The following is a 19,346-nucleotide window of genomic DNA, read 5'->3' as shown; positions in this document are numbered from 1 at the left end:
CCATAAAAAACAAATGCAGCTTCGACATCATGGGCCGCGCCTGATTGGGTCAATCCGCATCCATATCAGATCCAGCGATCAAATCTCTGAAGCAAATCAAAACCCTAAACTCACTTGGGGTTTATGTAACCAACGGATTTTCGATCTCTATTTTCAGTTCAGTAGTTAAAACTTTTCTCTAATTGAAGGAGTCACTTTGTTTTTGGCAGCAGAATTTAATTCTTTTTTGGAGGTAAAGATGCCGCTTTATGATTGTATGCTGCTGCTGAAACCCCACGTGAGGAAGGAGTCGTTGATGGAATTAGTAGCTCGAGTTGGGAAACATGTCTACGGCAGAAATGGGGTTCTTACTGATATCACATCATTTGGGACTGTTCAATTGGGTTATGGCATCAAGAAGCTCGATGGAAGATACTATCAGGTGAATCAAAACCACTATTTCTTTTCAATTCTTATTTTGTTCTGTACTTTTGGTTTAGTGTTTAAGTTTGATTTCGAAGCCTAGAGCGTCTTATGTTAATTGAATTTGATATTTGTACGATAGTTTTAATAGGGAGTAGAGACGTCTTGTCATGAGAAAATCGTTCTGATTATAGCATGTAATGGGCCTATTTAGTTTGCTGGTGTTTGCCAAATTAACCAGTTATATAATTCTTTCAGCTTATTCCTACTTGGGAGTTCAATTCTGGCAGTATTTTCGAAGGATTCATGTGGTGATGTCAACTGTGGTATCTAGATTATAGCCTATAGGGAATCCTGAAAATTAGAATTGTTGATTCCCTTTGTATATGAATCTTTCACTATATATTTGCTTCTCTCTGAAGAGAATGGATTCAGCATAATTCATTTAATTAATTAGTAAATAATTGCAAGATATTGATAAGCCCTGGTTCTCATTTCGTGTGAATTCTCGAACATTTGTTATGGTCTGAGTTTAGTGTAATGTGGTCCCATATTTATTTTGTCTTTTGCTAGTTTGCTTCTCTTTTTTTATGCAATGAACTAAGCCAATTGCTGTATCAAATTATTGGCACATGATCTTATTGGGAGAAATTGTGATTTAAAGATAACTTTAAGCTGCTGAAATTTTGTTGAATATAATAGATGGATTTCTATTATCCTTTCTTCTTTCTTTTCCAATTGTATATTCATCGGTCACGATTGTCATTTGTCAATCGGAATAAACAGTGTAAAATCTTCAGTTCTGGATAATGGTTGGTTTGGTGATGGAGGTAAATTTGTTTTGTTAGCTGTAGTATTTCACATTTTCTTTATCTTGTCATTTCTACTATTGTGAAACCTATCAAAAAGGATGGAATCTTGTGCAGGTCAGGGAGGGTCTGTTGTGAAATTAGGCTGACATAATTCTTAGTCCGGTTAAAATGGAAGATTTGGACCGGCATGTCTTGGTTCCTAGGTTTTGAAACTTTTTCATCCATTGTAAGCAGAAGAGGTTTAAGAATGATTATAGGGATGTTTTAACTTTGTAGTGTGTTCTATATATATATATATATATATATATTCTTGTCATTTCTACGAATTTTCAGCTGTTGTATATCATGACATACATCCAACAGCTATGAGGATCAGGTCGTTATTTTAACACAATCCGGATGCCCGGACTTAAGGCTCACTGTATATTTATTTATTTATTTATTTTCTGAAGAAGAAAAATGGTAGGAAGCTTGTTCGTCGTAATATCCTGTTTGTAACTTCTTCTATATGTATATGTTGCCAACATTAGTAGATGTTGAGAAGCCACACCCTAAAATTTAAGGGATTCAATCAAACTAAAAGATCTCTATTTTCAAATTAGCTCTTCTTGGCCATCGTTTTAAACTAAACTCCATGAAAGAGGGTTATCCAAGCTGACATCTATTCTTCATCTATTTTAGCATTTGCTAATTCTATTTTGGAGCTTGTTCAGATTGCTACAAGATGAGTTTCATTGTGGTGCTTTCTGGTCTATGTAGAGTTGTATTTCCTCCCCCTTTTCGTGGAAGATGCTTTCATCTGTGAGTATTAAAGACCTGTCTCTGTTGTATGCATGGTATAGGGCCAACTGATGCAAATGACAATGATGTCTACCCCCAACATCAATAAGGAGCTGCAATACCTGAACAAGGAAGATAGGCTACTGCGTTGGCTTCTAGTGAAACACCGAGGCATGAAAAATGGGAAGGAAGCTCGGTATGCAGAAACTAGTGAAGCTGATCTAAAAAAATATGGCCCAAGCGCCATCTATGATTTTGAGGGCATTGAGGAGGAGGACAATGACGAAGAAGAATATGATTCAGAGGATGCGGAAAGGAAAGAACACTAGACGGATGATGCGATTTCTCGGACTGTTCTCTTCTTTTGTTGGGGCTTTTTTTGTTTTTTTTTCCTTTTTTTTTTTCTTTTGGGAATAATGAAACTATATCTTATTCTATAATTTATCCAACCTTTGGAAGTTGTGATTGGTCTGGATTGTCTATAGGATTAGATCGGAAGCCATATTATATATGATATTGACTTTTGTGTAGTAAAATATGGGAAAAATTTAATGAAACTAACAAGTATAATTATTTTAAAATTGTACGACTAGTTGAATTTAATATTTAATATTTAATATTGTTGTGAGTAAATGGTTGATTTTTTTTTTGGTGTTTAATCATAAATATTGAATACTAATTTAAATAAATTATTTAATAATTTATACCTTTTAAAATAAGTTAATTGAATAAAATTTTGCTATATAATATAATTAAAATTATAGTTTCAGTAGATTATGAAATTAGTTTTTATATTATTTTATATTAAATATTAGTTTAAATGAGAAGGAAAAAAGTGATAAAAAGAGGACAATTTTTCATTCAATCTTATTCTACCTAAACTTACTTAAAAATGAGGATTGATAATCCCATTAATTTTGGACTAAAATTTAAATACTTTGCTAGTCTGACAGTCCCAACCATGGCCTTAATTAGATGAGAGGTCTTGCTTTTATTTATTTATTTATTTATTTTTTCTTTTCCCCATTCATAAAATTATTCTAATCATACTTTTTTGCCGCAGCATCCAAACATAACCTAAAGGCATTAGATAAAAGAGCTTTAAACTTAGCTCATGTGGACATTTTGCCCTACATATTAGCTAGTAAACAAAAGGCATCCCTTTCGATGATTTTGGTTTTGGTTTACTATTTGCGCCATATATTTGGAATTGGGTATATCTATCTACAATGTTGATTGATACCTACTTCTCCACTCAACATTAAAAATCTTAGTTTTAGTCACACCTTCAACTTTCCGTTGCTAAGACGCTAACCCGAAGTTTTTTTTTTTTTTTTAATTTTTTAATTGTAGTAGTGTATAATATAGGACATTGAATGTTAGGGAACGAGAAAACAAATTTGGGAATCATCAATAAGAAATTTTTAAAATTTTGATTTTCCACTAAGAGCAAAGATAAAGGACATATTGTAATTCTCGGAACTAAAAAAGTACAAACTTACTCTAAGCTTTCACTTTCTATAACAATTTAGATTTTTGCTAACAATATTTAATTGAAATAATGCTCAACAAGGTCTATTCCACTGGAATACTTATGATTATTAGATAAACTATATCAAATAAACACTAAGTTTACGTGACGAAGAAACTATTGACTATTCTATGACAGAACCATCAACTTTGGAGCTAAGATACCATTATTGCATATTATGATGAGAAAGTCAATTCATTTCTCAAACCAGAAATTGAAGTAATTAATTCATAATTAAGAAATGGCAGGTACAGTTGCCCACCGTGCATTGATTTCATTCATTAAATTATTTCTACTTAAAAAAAAAAAAAACCATGCGTAAAATTTTTATGTAGAATTTGCACTTGGACCGCATTTCCTATTTCTCTTTTTGTATAAAAAAGATTGTATGAGAAAGAGGGAATGGCATCAATTCTTCATTCTTCGCATGAGTTGTAAAATTCTTTCATGTGGGCAACATTTTTTATTATTGTGTGCTTTAAGATAAGTTTGTCTCCATGTGGACACCTTAGCACAAAATATCAAAGATGATGATAATAATAATAACAATAACAACAACAAACGATGATTATATCTTAAGGGTCAATTTAGTAATATTATGATTTTTAAAATAATTATTGTTAATTGTACTGTAAAAATAATTAGTCGTGAAGAGAATCGGTTAAAAGTTTACTTAAATTTATTTTTAAAAGTATTATAATTTTTAAAACTTGTATGGTAAACAAACATTATGACAGAAAAAAAAAAGTTTATAAGTACCCTAGCATGAGTATAGAATTTATGGTTAAATCAATTTAATAAAAAAATTTATTTTGAAAAGATATATTTGAAAAAGTTACTCTTTTCTTGTTTCAAAATTTGCTATAAGATTGACCAATTTTGTCAAAAATAATTTTTTTAAAATTTATTAAATACTTAGCTTTTATCTTTTCAAAATTATTTTTGAATCTTTCAAAAGCAATGCTAATTGGACCATAAGAATTTTCGCCTGGTTAATGATGCTATTGATTGATGTGACGTACTTTTATCAATATTTGGAACTGGAAATATGTTAGAAGGATGGAAATCAAATTTATTAAGTAAATAATTATAAAATAATTTTGAAAATAGAAAATCAAGTAAAACAAATTAAAAAAAAAGGGTAAAAAAATACAACTCAGCTTGCCGACGAATAGTAGTTATAAAAAGACAATTAGACAAATGCCCCGTTATTTCATTTTCACTGAGCGGCATTACCGGCGGCAACACAGCGAACCCATCATCAACAAACTCATTGGTCTGTTTCTTTCAACGGGTGTACGATCAAGATCTTTCACAAACTCACAAAATTACAAACGGGGATAATAACTTCAAAGTCTTTAATTTTAGTGAAATCACATCTAGTAGCATAATTCGCAATTTTATTTATAGAAATCTCTACCATCATATTTTGTTATTGAGAAGCTAAATATTTACATTCAAAAGTCAAAACAGAAAATTTTTACCCCAAAGAGTATAGAATAAAATGGAAAGGGATTTATGAAATGAAAGTACCTTTAATTTTTAGTGATAGAACATAGAGTAATACTTTTTAAGTAATGTTGAGTTTTTTTAATCAAAAGATGATATGACATTCTTGATAAATTTTTGTAATTTTTGAAATAATTTATTAAAATATCTTATCACTTAAGCGATGGTTTCACATTATTTAAGATAATACTTAGGCAACGGTTGTTTTATTAATTATTATTACTTAAGAACAAATAGACATGTGCCCTACTAGGTAAAGCTAGTAAAGTGAGTTATCGGATCATATTCATGTTGTGTTAATTTTAGGTTGATCCAAACACAATCCATTTAATAATTTTGTCAAAATATTAACACTCTAACCTGACATGAAGAATAAATAAGTTACTCAATAACTCGCTTAATATCTATATATTTAACAAAATTTACATTAAATTCATGCCCGCGCACATATATATAAAATTAATCGATATTATAAAATGTACATATCTACTAAAATATTAAACATTTACCCTATTGAAGTTTTAATTATATATATGTAGATAATATTATATGTCGATATTATAAAATATAAATAGCGACTAATATTTTACATAATTATACTATTGAAGTTTTGTATCTAAATGAAATTTATAAATGAAACATTGCATATATGTTCATCCTTAAAAAAATAAAAAATAAAAGAGAAAATCATATGTAATATTTGAGTTTTGATGGTAAGAACATACAAATTAACTTAGAATATAAAATACAATATAGTCATTGATAAGGTAAATGGATCAAGAATTTTAACTCTAATCTGATGTAAGAAAAAATCATATAGACCTAGACCCGACCTAGTTAATAATCATGTCAAATTTAACGACTCATACCCATTTATTCGTGTCATATTCATATCGTGTAAAATTTTACCAGCTCTACTGATAGGGGACTGAAGTGAAAATATTAATAATTATGTACTTATTCGTGATATTTACAAAAATAAGGGACCACGATGCTATTACCAGATTACAAATATCTCTCACATGTCGCGCTCCGTCGATTGTTGGCAAACTCTCTCCCTCTGTCTTTCTCTCGAATCAACCAGCGAATGTGAAGATAGATTGAAAGCTTCAGCAAAACAGACAGAGAGGGTAGAGAGAGAGAGAGAGAGAGATGGAAACGACGTCGTCGGTAAAGAAGTTGGGCAGCGAGGGATCTGGGTCCGACACCAGCAGTGGCGGAGGCAACAGCCGCCACGATGGTGGTGTTGGCGGAGGACGGAATGTGGGAGATAAAGAAAAAGGGTATTTTGAGTATTTTGGGTGGGTTTATCATATGGGCACAAATTCAATCGGGCATGAGTATTGCCATCTTCGGTTTTTGTTCATTAGAGGCAAATATGTCGAGATGTATAAGCGTGATCCTCATGAAAATCCCGGCATTGTACGTTTCTTTGAGTTCTTTAAATGATATTTTGCATTGAATTGTGTATTTTTTGTCCTTGAATAAGATTTCCAATGATCAGAATGGACAGTAAGATGAAAATGAGAACAATGCATTATTTTATGACTAGTGTCTGAAAAAAAAACAAAATTACATTGGGTGAATGTGGTTGTGTGCTTATTCTTCTGAGATATTTTTTAACTTTTATAGTTATGATGTTATATGTATGGTCCGTTTGAGGCTCAAGGCAATATAATAGTGGTTTCTTTACGTGCAACTTGATGAAATTATTTGATCCTGTATGATAGAACATGTTGCATATGATTTTATTGTGTTGTGCTGAATGCTTTTTTCTTGCCATCTCTGGTTCATGTATGTTATAGAGCAATTGGGTTTTACTCACATAACATGATTTTTGCTTGGCAATTTTGTTTTGTACCGTACGGAAGTATAGCTTTCCTTGATTTTATTTATTGAGTTATGTGGATTACACTTAAAATAAGCAGTTTAGAGAATTTCCACAATTGCTTGTATTTATTATGCTCTTTTTTTTTTTAAATGGTCCAGAAACCCATTAGGAGGGGTGTCATAGGGCCCACACTTATGGTGGAGGAGCTTGGGCGTCGGAGGTTTAATCATGGGGTAAGATCTTGTAAATTCTATATGTTTATTTTATTAGGAAGTAAGTTTTTAAGTTTGCTTTTTCTTATTGCACATCATGTTCTACATTTTTCATATTTTTGAGCATTTCTTTCTCTTTAAGTTGATCTGCTTCATGGGAACCCTTTGGATCATATTTTTCTGTGGTTTTCTGAATAGCTCAAGAAGATGAAAGAAGCTAATTATTTATGCTATTTGTCATCTTTTTGTAGGATGTTTATGTTATGCGGCTTTATAACCGATTGGACGAGTCAAAAAAAGGAGAAGTAAGTTGAAGTTCCTCATATTGTAGTTTGCAATATTGCTAGATACTGACATATATTATACTCTTGACGTCTTGACACAAGATATTTTTTCAATGCCTATATATATATATATATAGGAGAATTTTAAAGTTCGTTTGCTTCTACTTGGAATTGTGTGGCACCTTCTAGCGTGGTTCAAATTTCTTCTACCCTTAGGACTTGGGAATATTTCAACATAACTATTAAGTAAATCAACTAAAGGAAGTAAATGCAATTTATTTCCCTCCATTGGGAACCTATGTTTGCAAACAAAACTATTTTAAGGTGGGAAACAGATAGTAAATAACATTCGTGAAATTAGCAGTATGCTACATTCCTTTTTAATTTTGCCAAGTTAAAATCAAAAAAAGAAAAAATGCTTAACTTCACACTTCTAACTTACTTTTATGATCCTGAGTCAGTTTTCTATCTAATAAAGTTTTTGATTTTATATTCTTCGATGCCAAAATGCCTCCCAACTAACTGAATGTTTTACGTTCAAGATTGCTTGTGCCACAGCGGGAGAAGCCCGGAAATGGATGGAGGCATTTGATCAGGCCAAGCAGCAGGTATAAATGAAATCAGTTAGACTGTTGTGATTAATGCAGTGGAAGTCATGTAAAATGCTGGGTCTCTTGCTTTCCCAAAAGGTTATCATTATCATGTCTGACTTTGATTGTGTCAAGTCCTTTCCATGCATCCACCCCTTGCTATTTTTTCTTACAATTGAACCTTTTCATGGATCTTGTGACAAGGTAGAAACATTGTTCTGGATAAAACAGAGATGAGATAATGGTTTTGTTGAAAAATTATCGTGTCATAGAAATCAGAACAACTTTTTTCTTTCTATTGCAGGCTGAAGTGGAGCTTTCAAGAGGAGGCAGCGCCAGAAACAAATTGAACATGGAGACTGAGTATGCTTGCTGTTTTTTGTGATCTTAAAGTAGCTTTCATGTTTTTTGGTCTAAAAAAAAAAAAAAAGTAGCTGTCATGTTTAACCATGGTTCGGGGGGATTGGTTAATAGGATTTTTCAACCACAATGGTGAGGATTAAGGGCAAACTTCTATTCGGACATTTTTGGTTGGTAGTATTTACTGGTTCACTTCATGGGATGTGAGAGGCAATTTCGGGGCTGTAGGCCAAAGGCCCAACGGACCTCCAGCAGACCAAAAATTGAAATTGCATTCTGTTGAGTATAACTTGAATATATAGCTGAATCATTATGTAGCCCTGTCGATATGTCTGGTTGAAAGCAAGTATAATTCTTGACTTGCTATAGGATACAGGGGTTTCATGCTGTATCTCATGTTGCGATGAGTGTTCTGGTATTCTGTGTTTGCTCTATATTTGTTATATAATGTTATTGAAGACCTTAGTTAGTTGTATTCTCTTGTTTTACTGTGGCAGGATAAATCTGGATGGACATCGACCTAGAGTGAGGCGGTATGCTCATGGACTGAGAAAGCTCATAAGAATTGGGCATGGTGAGGTGGTTGCTCATGTATCATTATTTTTTTTTGGGGCAGCTGCATCGGATTTTCTGTGAGGTTCACTTGAAATCAGATCTTTTGTCGTATGATGGCAAACATATCGTTTGTTTTTAACTCATTATACTGAATTACCACATGTGGTGGTCATTGTGCACTTTTGGAGTACTTACAGGAAAAGTAGTGGGTATGCCCTATGCATGTCGTATGAGTTCTTAAAAATGAAGTGTAATGATATTCTGTCACAACAGATGCTATGCTTTATTCTTAAGATTTAAGTAATGGTATTAATATTTATCTCTTCAGGTAATGTTCTAGACATACTACTTGGGGAGCCTGTACTTTGTCAATTTATTAGTGGTTGGGAGACAATGCAGTCATCAGATCATGACCTACCATTTGCAATTCACTGTGACAAAACTTTATATCTTTGGAGTTTTTGAATGTTAGGCACCTTTTTGTCCAACCAAAAATGTTTAATGCAATTTGGCAACTTCTATTTAGGGTATCCCATTGAGATTAAAATGTTGAAGTTTTGCATGTGATGTTGATTAATGCATTTCAATTTTTTTTTTTTTTTTACAGGATTCAATGTATTTTCATGAATGTTTGTTGGTGGACTCAATATATTATGCATTGGGTTCATTTCTTTTTTTATTTTCTTGTTTTTTTCATTCTTTTTAATGGTCACAGGTCCTGAAACACTTTTGAGGCAATCTTCAGATTTGGGTGGTTCTGTCAGGGGAGAGGGCTTCTTTGAAGGGGACATTGGAGATGCTATTGAAGCACATGAATGGAAGTGTGTTCGTACACTAAATGGTACTTTTCTTTTAACCTTTTTATATTTACTAGAAAGACCATTATGGCATAACTTTTTCTAGCTTCATATGTGATTTACTCGTAGCACTGTGTGTGTGTAGTTTCTAGATATATTACTTTTATTTTGCTCAGAATAACATCATTTTCAGTTTTAAGCTTAATATGATAAATATTAGTTGATTTCTAGATATATTACTTTTATTTTACTCGTAGCACTGTCGTCTCAAAGTTAATTTCTATCCCAAATTCTTTTATGCCATTCTCAAACTTCTGTGAGAGCCCTAAACCACATTGAGGTGCTTAAGCTTGTAGGAATTAAGCTTCGTTTATACTCAGGCTGATTAATAGAAACCATGAAAACTTAAATAAAATTTAAGGACTTGTTTCATTTGTATTAAGTTTTTTTTCTGGTTCTTTTGACATATAAAGTAATTGTTTCTAGAATTTAATTTAAATGGAGGAAATCTATATCTTCTTTCTGCCTGAGACTCTCTCTCTCTCTTTGGTTTCAGGTGTTAGAATTTTTGAGGATGTTGCTGATTCTAAGGTATTCATCATTATGTCATGATCTCTTTGCCTTCATTGCTTGCATGTTTGCACCATCTTTGCAACCAATTTTATTAGCAATAGTTTTGGTTATATGATTATTATCCAGAAAAAATAGAAGTGTTAAGATAACTCGTGAAGTTAACAGATTTGTAAATATGATAAGCATATTTGAAGATTTTTTATTTTTATATTTATTTTTTAAAGCTTACTGGAATACTAATTTTTACAGTCTATTAATGCAATCTTTGACACATAGCCTTCTTTTCTTTCTGATTGTTATTTAGTGTCATGGTATTGCTTCTGATAGAACTGTAGTTATACGGATTTGTTTCTTTGATAAATGACCTGAAGTGCTCCCTTGATTACTTTTAACTCATTATAGAGTGGTAGAGGTGTTCTTGTGAAGGCTGTTGGTGTCATTGATGCAAGTGCAGACACTGTTTTTGAGGTAGTTTTAAACCTTGAACGTCACCAAAGATACGAGTAAGTTGCTTAACTTTTGTTCTGGAGTTCTTTAATGTGGTTGTGCAACTTCAATCTCTCTAATAATTATCTTCACAGGTGGGATATGTTGACAGGTGACTTGGAGCTGGTAGATTCTTATGATGGACATTATGATGTTGTTTACGGGACATATGACCCAAAATACCTTACTCGGTAATGTTGTTAAACAGGACTACTAGTTTTTCGTTTGCTTTTAGTTACATGATTCTTTTGGTTGTATTGGTTTCCCAATTAATGTTTAGAGTTTGGTAAACTATGTTTTCCATTTGAATACTTTGTGCCTATTGACTATTGTGTACTGTACTAGGGAAAGGATGAACAAGAGATAAGCTTCCTGTCATAGGATATTTTAACAAAAAGAGCCTACTAATTAGTTTTTCAATTCGTTGGTCCCAATGCATTAGTGTTTTTTGTCATACAATTCTGATCCTGCACCCTATCCTCCAAACTCTAGTCTCAATTTTCATCACAGAGGTTGGAGGTTCAAAACCCTTTAGGGCAGCCTAACTCAGGTAGTTTGTGCTGTGATGGAATGAATTTCTAGTCAACAACATCCAAAGGTTGTGGTGTTTACAATTTTGGATGTATTATCATTTTTGTTGTTTTTCCTCTATATGATGCTCTAAGATCCGTTTGTTATATGATATTTTTTGCAGGTGGCAGTCCAAGAGAGATTTTGTCTTCTCTAGGCAATGGTTTCGTGGACAAGATGGAACATATAGTAAGAACTACAATGATCATATCTAGTTTACTAGAGTTGCTTCATATAATTAGCTTAGATGCTATGCATGTATCATGCCAGCCTCGTAAGCAGGTACCTTACCTCAAAACATTTAAAATCCATTATTACGACTGAAGCTGAAATAGATATTATTGTATAATAGTGGTGACAGTCATATGCTTGGATAATTGGTTATAATCTGCAAACTTATGAACAACAGTTATATGTGATATCCTAGACTGCCAGATTCATCTTATTATTTTTCAGAATTTTGTTAGTATTTTCTATTTGAGAGTTGTTTAGTGGTTAATTTTTCTTTTTTAGAGATGGTTTGGTGCATAACATGTTGAATTTGCAAAGTGAAGTTTATTACAATAAATTTAACACACTTGCTTCTGTACTTGGCACTGATATAATTTTTGGATGCAGCAATCTTGCAGTTTCCAGCTGTACACAAGAAACGGCCCCCAAAATCTGGGTATCGACGCACAAAAATTAACCGTAAGTGATTTTCATTATCAGAGAACAAATAAGATATCTTAATCATTCTTTATTTTTGTACAACTCTAATGATATACCTGCTTCTTTTGTTGCTTCAATTGATATTGGAGGAAGTATATTTTTTATGTTTGTTAGCTGCTAGTCAATTTAACACTTTCTGATTAAGCATACAGGGTTTATGTTTGTTTCTTGAGTTACGAACGAAGAATTAGGTGGGGTATTATGGTTTATTATCTATGTAGCCCTTTTCATGTTACTTCTTTACTTCATTTTCTTTCTTCGTCCTGACCCCTCATTCACCGCATCCTAATCCACTACTAAATGTATCTGAGCAAATGTTTAGATCTATTAGTTATAATATTATACTTTTTATTAGTGATGGGCACTTGACTTAGCTTACATCTGAAAAATGATGCTGCCACATAATAATTCAATGATGCGGTCAATCTATAAGCCATCCCTTGTTGTTTAACCTGACATTGAGTTTTGTGTTCAAAGTGTTTGGATGGAAACCTAGCATTAAATGAGTTATTTAAACAGTTTCTGGGTGCTGTTGAAAGGAGTGGAAAGTATCTATATAAGCGCTTGATTTTACACGTACTTCCTGGTAAAATAAGTTTTCCCCTTTAGACTAGGTGATTTTATGCGTAACCAATTCATTTTGTGTTAGGCTTGTATAGCGCATGGTATTTTATCTTTTCGTATGATTTCAAGTGGTACACACACACACACACTCTCTTGCAATGTATGAGCTGAATTTTGATTTTTTTTTTTCATAAATCATGCTTCTTTTGAAATCTATATGTGCATTTTTAGTTCACAGCTCAAATGCTGAAAATATACTTCTCTATAATACCAGTTATAATATTTAAATGTTCAATATACAAAATATCACTGCTTTGCTAATTTCTTTTTAATATTCATTGGTCACATGAACTTTTTATTCTTGTTTCCACTGATCACTGTTGATTGTATTACTAATTTATAATCTTTTTAGTTTCACATACTTTCAGTGATTAAATTGTATCTACATCATTACAAGATCCGACAAATTGAGAAAGTTGGCCATCATTAACTCAATTCTTACTCTTTTGTTTTCATATAATTTACATGAACTGCAGCATCAACTTGGGAGATTAGAAGTTTAAACTTGCCAATGGGTTCGAACGGGGCTAAGTGTCTTGTGACACAAATGTTGGAGATACATTCGTCTGGCTGGTGTAGATGGAAGAAGAACAGCAGCACAAAGTTCGAAAAGACTACCCATTTTGCTTTACTAAGCCAAGTGGCAGGTTTGGAGATCTGATTAATTGTTTCTTTGCTGATCCACAATCTTAGAGTTTTAAGTGGCTTTAAGACCTCAAGCATATGTTTATTGAACAAATAAGGTATATGTTCTGTGTAGGAAAAAGTGACTTTTCCACATCATGACATATGTTCAAGTCTTTATCAGCTGAAAGAACTACCTTTAGTGGTCTGCTAACGTAGATTATTTTGCTCAAACTAACTTCTGTTTTCAAAATGTATGATAAAAAAACAATCTGAATCTTGAAACCAGTAAAGTTGTGTTACAGAAATTGTTTATGATGTGATTATTCCAGTGCCAGTTACATTTCCTTGTTCATCATTATTCAGGTTTAAAGGAATATATTGGAGCAAATCCAGCACTCAAAAATGAATCCGCAACTGTGGTTGTCCATTCAAAATTTTCAGATGTTTCATCTTCCAATGGTTATTATGAGGATGTAGAAGTGCAGGAACAGTTTTACGATGCCATTGCTGCTGACTCATCATCTTCAGAAGATGAAGATAGTGATGATAGTAATGACCCTGATAAGAAGGTTTTTTATTTTTACCCCCTACTTCTCATTAGAGATTAAGTTCAGTCTGAAAGGTTTAGAGAAGGTCAAAAGTGTGACTTATGATCAAATCTAAATCATTTTCATGAATCCATACTGTTAAAGAGGTCTAGAATTGATACTTACGTCTCATCTACTTCAGGACAAGAAAGTGAAGCTGAAGAATGTCTCATGGGCAATCGCAAGCTTAGCTTTGAAGCGAACTTCAGGTCCTCTGTTTATAAAATTTTGTTTGAGAATATGCAATGGTCTATTTGTTATCATCAGAATCCAGAAGTCTTTTAGATTCTATTTGCCTTACATTGGTAATTTCACCGCTCCATTTACTTAAAAGTTGGACATGACGGTCAAGATTCTACTACCTTTTCCATGGTAACAAACATACTGCTTTAGAACAGTTGATGCTTGTGTTTAAAGAAACTTTGGTAATCGAGCTCTTTAAAACTCTGAGCTACCCCTTTTGTATATTATCAACGAAATATTATTTTGCTCATATTTTGTTTCACTTTTTTTAATTGCTAATTATTAATGTTAATTATTTTCTGATGCATCAATTTTTTGTTTTAGCATATTGTGTTATGTATATATAACTATTTGCTGTTAACATATTTGTGATTTATCTATTGTCTTAAGAACAAGTATCAATGTTTATTTTCTTCCTGTTTTTGTGCATCTATTTATTCTTTTTTTTTTGGCCCTCATTGTTAAATACTCAGTACTAAAATATGAAGTCCTGGATGCAGTTCCCGATGCAAATAAAGAGTTTGATTGTAGTGTGCCTCCGATCACTATTGATCCAAGCCAGTTCCGCGGTTCCCTGCACAAGGCAAAGGATGAAACTGACTCAAATTGTTGGACTTCTCCTGGTGGCAAGGGGTTTATGATCAGAGGAAAGACTTACCTAAAAGATAATGCCAAGGTGGTTTTTGCATCCCTTCTAAATCACTGGCCGCTTTTTGTTGTCCCTATCTATTCTGTTCCCTATCTTCTCATATGTGAAGAAGGATTCTATCATTTTCATTGTTATGTTAATGCATAAGCAGTTTTGGGATCTGCTTATATTTTTAGTACTGCTCGTTAGGCTTGTATTTTTCTATAGTCATAGTTATATCTTGACTTTGCCAATTATTGTTCAACTCTTAAGTTTTGGACATGTGCAAAGTAACAATCAAATCTGCCTTGTTATGTTTCCACATCATAGTCAATTAATTTTTTTGTGACTTGTGGCATAATATTTCCAGACTAGCAACACATATGCTCTCATAATGTTCTGTATCCCAGTGAATGTGTTGCTCAGGTAGTCTCTGTTGTGACAAGTATTGGGGTAAAAAGCTCATAAACGTTGCACTTCATAGAATACTTTGTTTTTGAAAAAATTAGGTTATTTGATTGAGGATGTTACTCATTTTGAGTTTACTGGGGACAACTTTGTCAGTACTGCTTCCAATAGAAATCTGGCAGTTGCCTTTTTTTCTTTATTTTGATCTTGTTTAGAATATCATCTTCATATTATTTCTGCCGAATGTTGGTTAAGTGATTTGTTTAATTTCTCATCAGGTAATGGGTGGAGATCCCTTGCTCAAGCTCATCGCAGTTGATTGGTTTAAAGTTGATAAAGCTGCAGATAGGGTTGCATTGCATCCCAAGTGTCTCGTTCAGGTAAATTATATTTTTGTTTCCACTTTCTGTTTGTATCAGCTCGGCAAAATTGTGACACAAAACCTCATTTAATATATTAGTACCACAAGTACTTCTTTTAAATACTATTTTTTTTAAAAAAAATCTTTCATTAACATTACAGTGTGTGTTTTCTTATTAGTTCTTTTGCGATTACTTGATATTTTTTATGTTTCCTTGATTCAATATTCATAGTGTTATTATGGATAGCAATGTTTTTTTCAAAACCTTCACTATATTATTTCGAGGTTATCATCCTTGAAATAGTGATTATTATATAATTGTGTCCATAGGATTCAGCTTTTTGAGGTATGTGCTTGCTACTTTTACAATTGTAGGTTGTGTTGTGAGTAGAATTTATATGTTTGGAAAAATGTGCCAATTAAGTAAAGCAAGGTTAAAATCTGTGTTGACTTTAGCTAGTTTGACTTGAATTAAAAAAAAATCATAACATTCACTCAAATCTATTTTTGCTGTGTCCGTTTTTTATCCCTATTTTCTTATATTTGAGTGGATTGGAAGTGTCATTGGCCAGAAACATGAGTTAGATAAGTGACTTCTTTCTTTCCATGCTCATTTTAGAACTTGTTTTAAGGGCAGGAAAAATGATTCTTTGCAACTTCACTTGATTGCCAATTGTAATAGTTGATAGTTGCTTTGCCTGTGATAACTGGATTGCATGTTCTCATCTTGATGCTGCTATGATGTTGAGTTTTCTGGTTCTCTTGGTTTCTAAACCACCTGTGTCTTTGGCATAGAGAAATTATATCAATGACGCTTCTAAAAAATCAAGTAGTGGCTGACAAAATGATTTGCAATTTGAGACAAAATGCATTTCTTTAGACTTCAAAAGCATGATCTGACAATGTTTGAGCTTTGCTGCTCACAATATTTTGGAATTTAATAATTGTTCTATACTTTTCCTAGTTTAGTCACCAAAAAAGAAAGTACTAGGCTTCCTGGTGGTATGAAAGAAAGAGACCTTAGTGCCTTATACTAATATAACTGCATTTTTCTCCATTCCAGTCTGAAGCCGGGAAAAAGCTTCCATTCATCCTGGTCATTAATCTTCAGGTATGCATATGAATTTCTTTTAATCTTGTTTCCCATGGCTTATATCTACAGTTACATACATTATCATGGATTTGCTTGGAGATGTGGCATACACTTCTCAAAAAAAGAAAAAAGTTGATTTTTATCTTTTAAGTTCCCCTGTACTTAAAGTTAACATGAAAAACTTCAGCAATTGATCTGCTGAAATATGATTTCTCAAAGGATTTGCTGATATTATTTCAAAGACATTGTGGTTCAAAAGCCTGAATAGAGGAATAATGGAATATTAAGGGGAAAGGATTGAATAAAATTTAAGTAGTTGAACCATTGCAAGGGAAAATGTAAACTCTAAATATTTTAATTACTGGTTCTGCAACTATATTTTTATTAGGAGTGATGATAGACATTCTAAAATTTTATCCCAAATGATGTGGTTGCATGTGATGTGTCACTCCTCAAATGGTTGACAATTTTTTAGAAGTTCCAGGTCAATTGATTACATTATTTCACCAACCACTTGATGAATGCCACATCATTTGGGATACATTTTGGGATTCTAGCATATGATCATTATAATTATTTTTGGGTTTTTGTGATATTGCAGCCTTTTAAAAACTATATTTATTTATTATTATTATTTTTTTCTGTTTCAGGTTCCAGGAAAACCTAACTATAGTTTGGTCCTCTACTATGCGTCTGAAAGGCCTGTGAATAAAAATTCCTTGTTGGGTAAGTTTGTGGATGGGACTGACATGTTTCGTGATGCAAGATTTAAACTGATCCCAAGCATTGCTGAGGTATGAAGTGCTGAAGTATAAACATCCTGTAAAATTGGTGGCTTTTGTCTGCTTTGCCTTAATGGTATTGAGTAGAGCATTATTTTCTGATGGTTTCAGGGATATTGGATGGTTAAGCGTGCAGTTGGAACAAAAGCATGCCTATTGGGAAAGGCTGTAACCTGCAGATACCTTAGACAAGATAATTTCCTGGAGGTAATTATTCGTGGCAATATCTGGTTTTCCTACTGTTATTTACGTATGCTAGTGTCACTATTCCAATTTTTTAGTATGTAAGATGTTGGGGCTTGACCTTTTAGAAATGGCAAATGGAAAGAGATCATTAATGCTATTGTGTTTTCATGGAACTTGAAATGCATGTTCACTGCCTTGCTTCTAATCTTCCTTCCATTTATAATCTCTTTTTCTTTTTTTTCTATGCTCTGATGAGTGAATTTTCAGCATAGTTTTAGATCAAGATATCTGATAATTCAAACTGGTGGTGAATTCTTATTAGTTATGCTGATTGCAACTGGTATTTTGTGAACTATCTTGAAACTTCTCTTTTTCAGATTGATGTGGATATTGGATCATCATCTGTGGCCAGGAGTGTCATTGGCCTTGTCCTTGGATATGTAACAAGCCTAGTTGTCGATCTAGCAATTTTAATAGAGGTATGTGCTTTGTTTTAGTAATTGTTGGAGAGTTATTCTGTATGGTCTTGTGCTCAAATTCAAGGTGGACTTACAGAATGTGAATGCTAATTAACTTTTAGTGGAACTTCGACTTTCAATTTCCATGGAGGTTTATATTTATTCACTTTTTGTATTCTTTGTGATAAGATAAAATCATTCGCTGCTATGTCTTTGACGGAGGCTTAGATTGCTAATAATATTAAAAAATATTTAGTAAATTAGGCTAGTGTTTCCTATGGAGCAGTGTTGCATTTAGTATGTGTACTTTTGTACCACTTGTTGCTTTTCAATCTCTGTTGTTTGAAGCAATTGCTGTATTCTGGTAGTTTTCTTGTATTTCTTTTACTCCATAAAAATTTTGTTAACAGTAGATAATTAAGATCTTTTAGACTCACAAAGCTAGCAGTGATGTATAGCGAGAGCGTCTCTAGATTCTTTTATAGTTAATTTTGAAGATCTGCAATGAGCCTAAGGAGAGAAATGAAAAATAAGAAACAGATTCAAACAACCTTACAGGTTACTTCACTTATTACATAAAGCTCTTTGTGGGAGCTAATCTCTTTCATTTAATTTTTTTTAATCATGACTGCAGATTCTGATTTTTGTATGATTTGATTCACCTGAGTTGGATTCTTTTAGTTGTAAACCATGACGCTCTTCATACTTGCAAAATTTGATGTTAATAACTGCTTATTTGCAGGCAAAGGAGGAGGAAGAACTACCTGAGTATATACTTGGGACTGTTCAACTGAATCGTGTGAGGCTTGATGCTGCCGTACCATTGGAGGTTTGAGGATTCTTTCAAATACTTGTTCAACACAGCATTGTTATAACCTTAACTGTACTCCTATTTTGCTGATGATTGGCCTAGTGTACATTTGCTTCCCATATACGGATCTGAGTTGCAAATTTTAGTTCTGTGAATAAACAGCTTTACTGTACATTGATCAGAGTTACACATTACTTTTTTGCAAAAAGTAATGTGAAGGATGTTGCTTTGTCACATCTTGGATGGATCATTGAAGAATGTTGATTAAGATTCGATCCACAATGTAAATTGTCTTTTCCTAGAAATCTTATGGAATCTCCTTGTATTTGGTCTCCAGTTGTGTGTGTGTTCCTAGCCTTGGCAGGTAGGTTCTGAGATAAAAAGTCGATGAAGATGTAGTAAATCGGCAAACGAATCATTATCGCTCAAATCTTCTATTTAACAGAGTAGAAGGCATAGGGGCTTGTTTGCTGATGTGCAGACTCTGTAATGTTTCTTTCTATAAACTACTATGTAAATTGAAGACTGGAAATTG

At 32.8% G+C, this 19,346-nt stretch overlaps 2 protein-coding genes across 2 annotated transcripts; both read left to right on the top strand.

Moving 5' to 3' along the window:
• The first annotated feature begins 26 nt into the window (after window positions 1-26).
• On the top strand, window positions 27-2,461 carry LOC102620545 (uncharacterized). The gene is made up of 2 exons (XM_006473891.4): window positions 27-421; window positions 2,057-2,461. Exons 1-2 carry the CDS (start codon window positions 239-241, stop codon window positions 2,321-2,323), a joined length of 450 nt encoding a protein of 149 aa, XP_006473954.2. The 5' UTR covers window positions 27-238; the 3' UTR covers window positions 2,324-2,461.
• A 3,603-nt stretch (window positions 2,462-6,064) lies between these two features.
• LOC102620805 (protein ENHANCED DISEASE RESISTANCE 2-like) lies at window positions 6,065-19,143 on the top strand. The gene is made up of 22 exons (XM_006473892.4): window positions 6,065-6,456; window positions 7,024-7,098; window positions 7,329-7,382; window positions 7,904-7,969; window positions 8,256-8,314; window positions 8,809-8,885; window positions 9,582-9,707; window positions 10,220-10,254; window positions 10,639-10,739; window positions 10,818-10,913; window positions 11,417-11,481; window positions 11,911-11,982; window positions 13,104-13,274; window positions 13,618-13,823; window positions 13,984-14,050; window positions 14,585-14,760; window positions 15,399-15,500; window positions 16,545-16,592; window positions 17,225-17,368; window positions 17,468-17,563; window positions 17,920-18,021; window positions 18,743-19,143. Exons 1-22 carry the CDS (start codon window positions 6,187-6,189, stop codon window positions 18,833-18,835), a joined length of 2,301 nt encoding a protein of 766 aa, XP_006473955.2. The 5' UTR covers window positions 6,065-6,186; the 3' UTR covers window positions 18,836-19,143.
• Window positions 19,144-19,346: the final 203 nt, after the last annotated feature.

This window comes from Citrus sinensis, chromosome 9 (assembly GCF_022201045.2).
Source record: "Citrus sinensis cultivar Valencia sweet orange chromosome 9, DVS_A1.0, whole genome shotgun sequence".
Lineage (NCBI taxonomy): Eukaryota > Viridiplantae > Streptophyta > Magnoliopsida > Sapindales > Rutaceae > Citrus > Citrus sinensis.
Note: the sequence above shows the minus strand (reverse complement) of the source record. Positions and strands in the feature narration are given on the sequence as shown.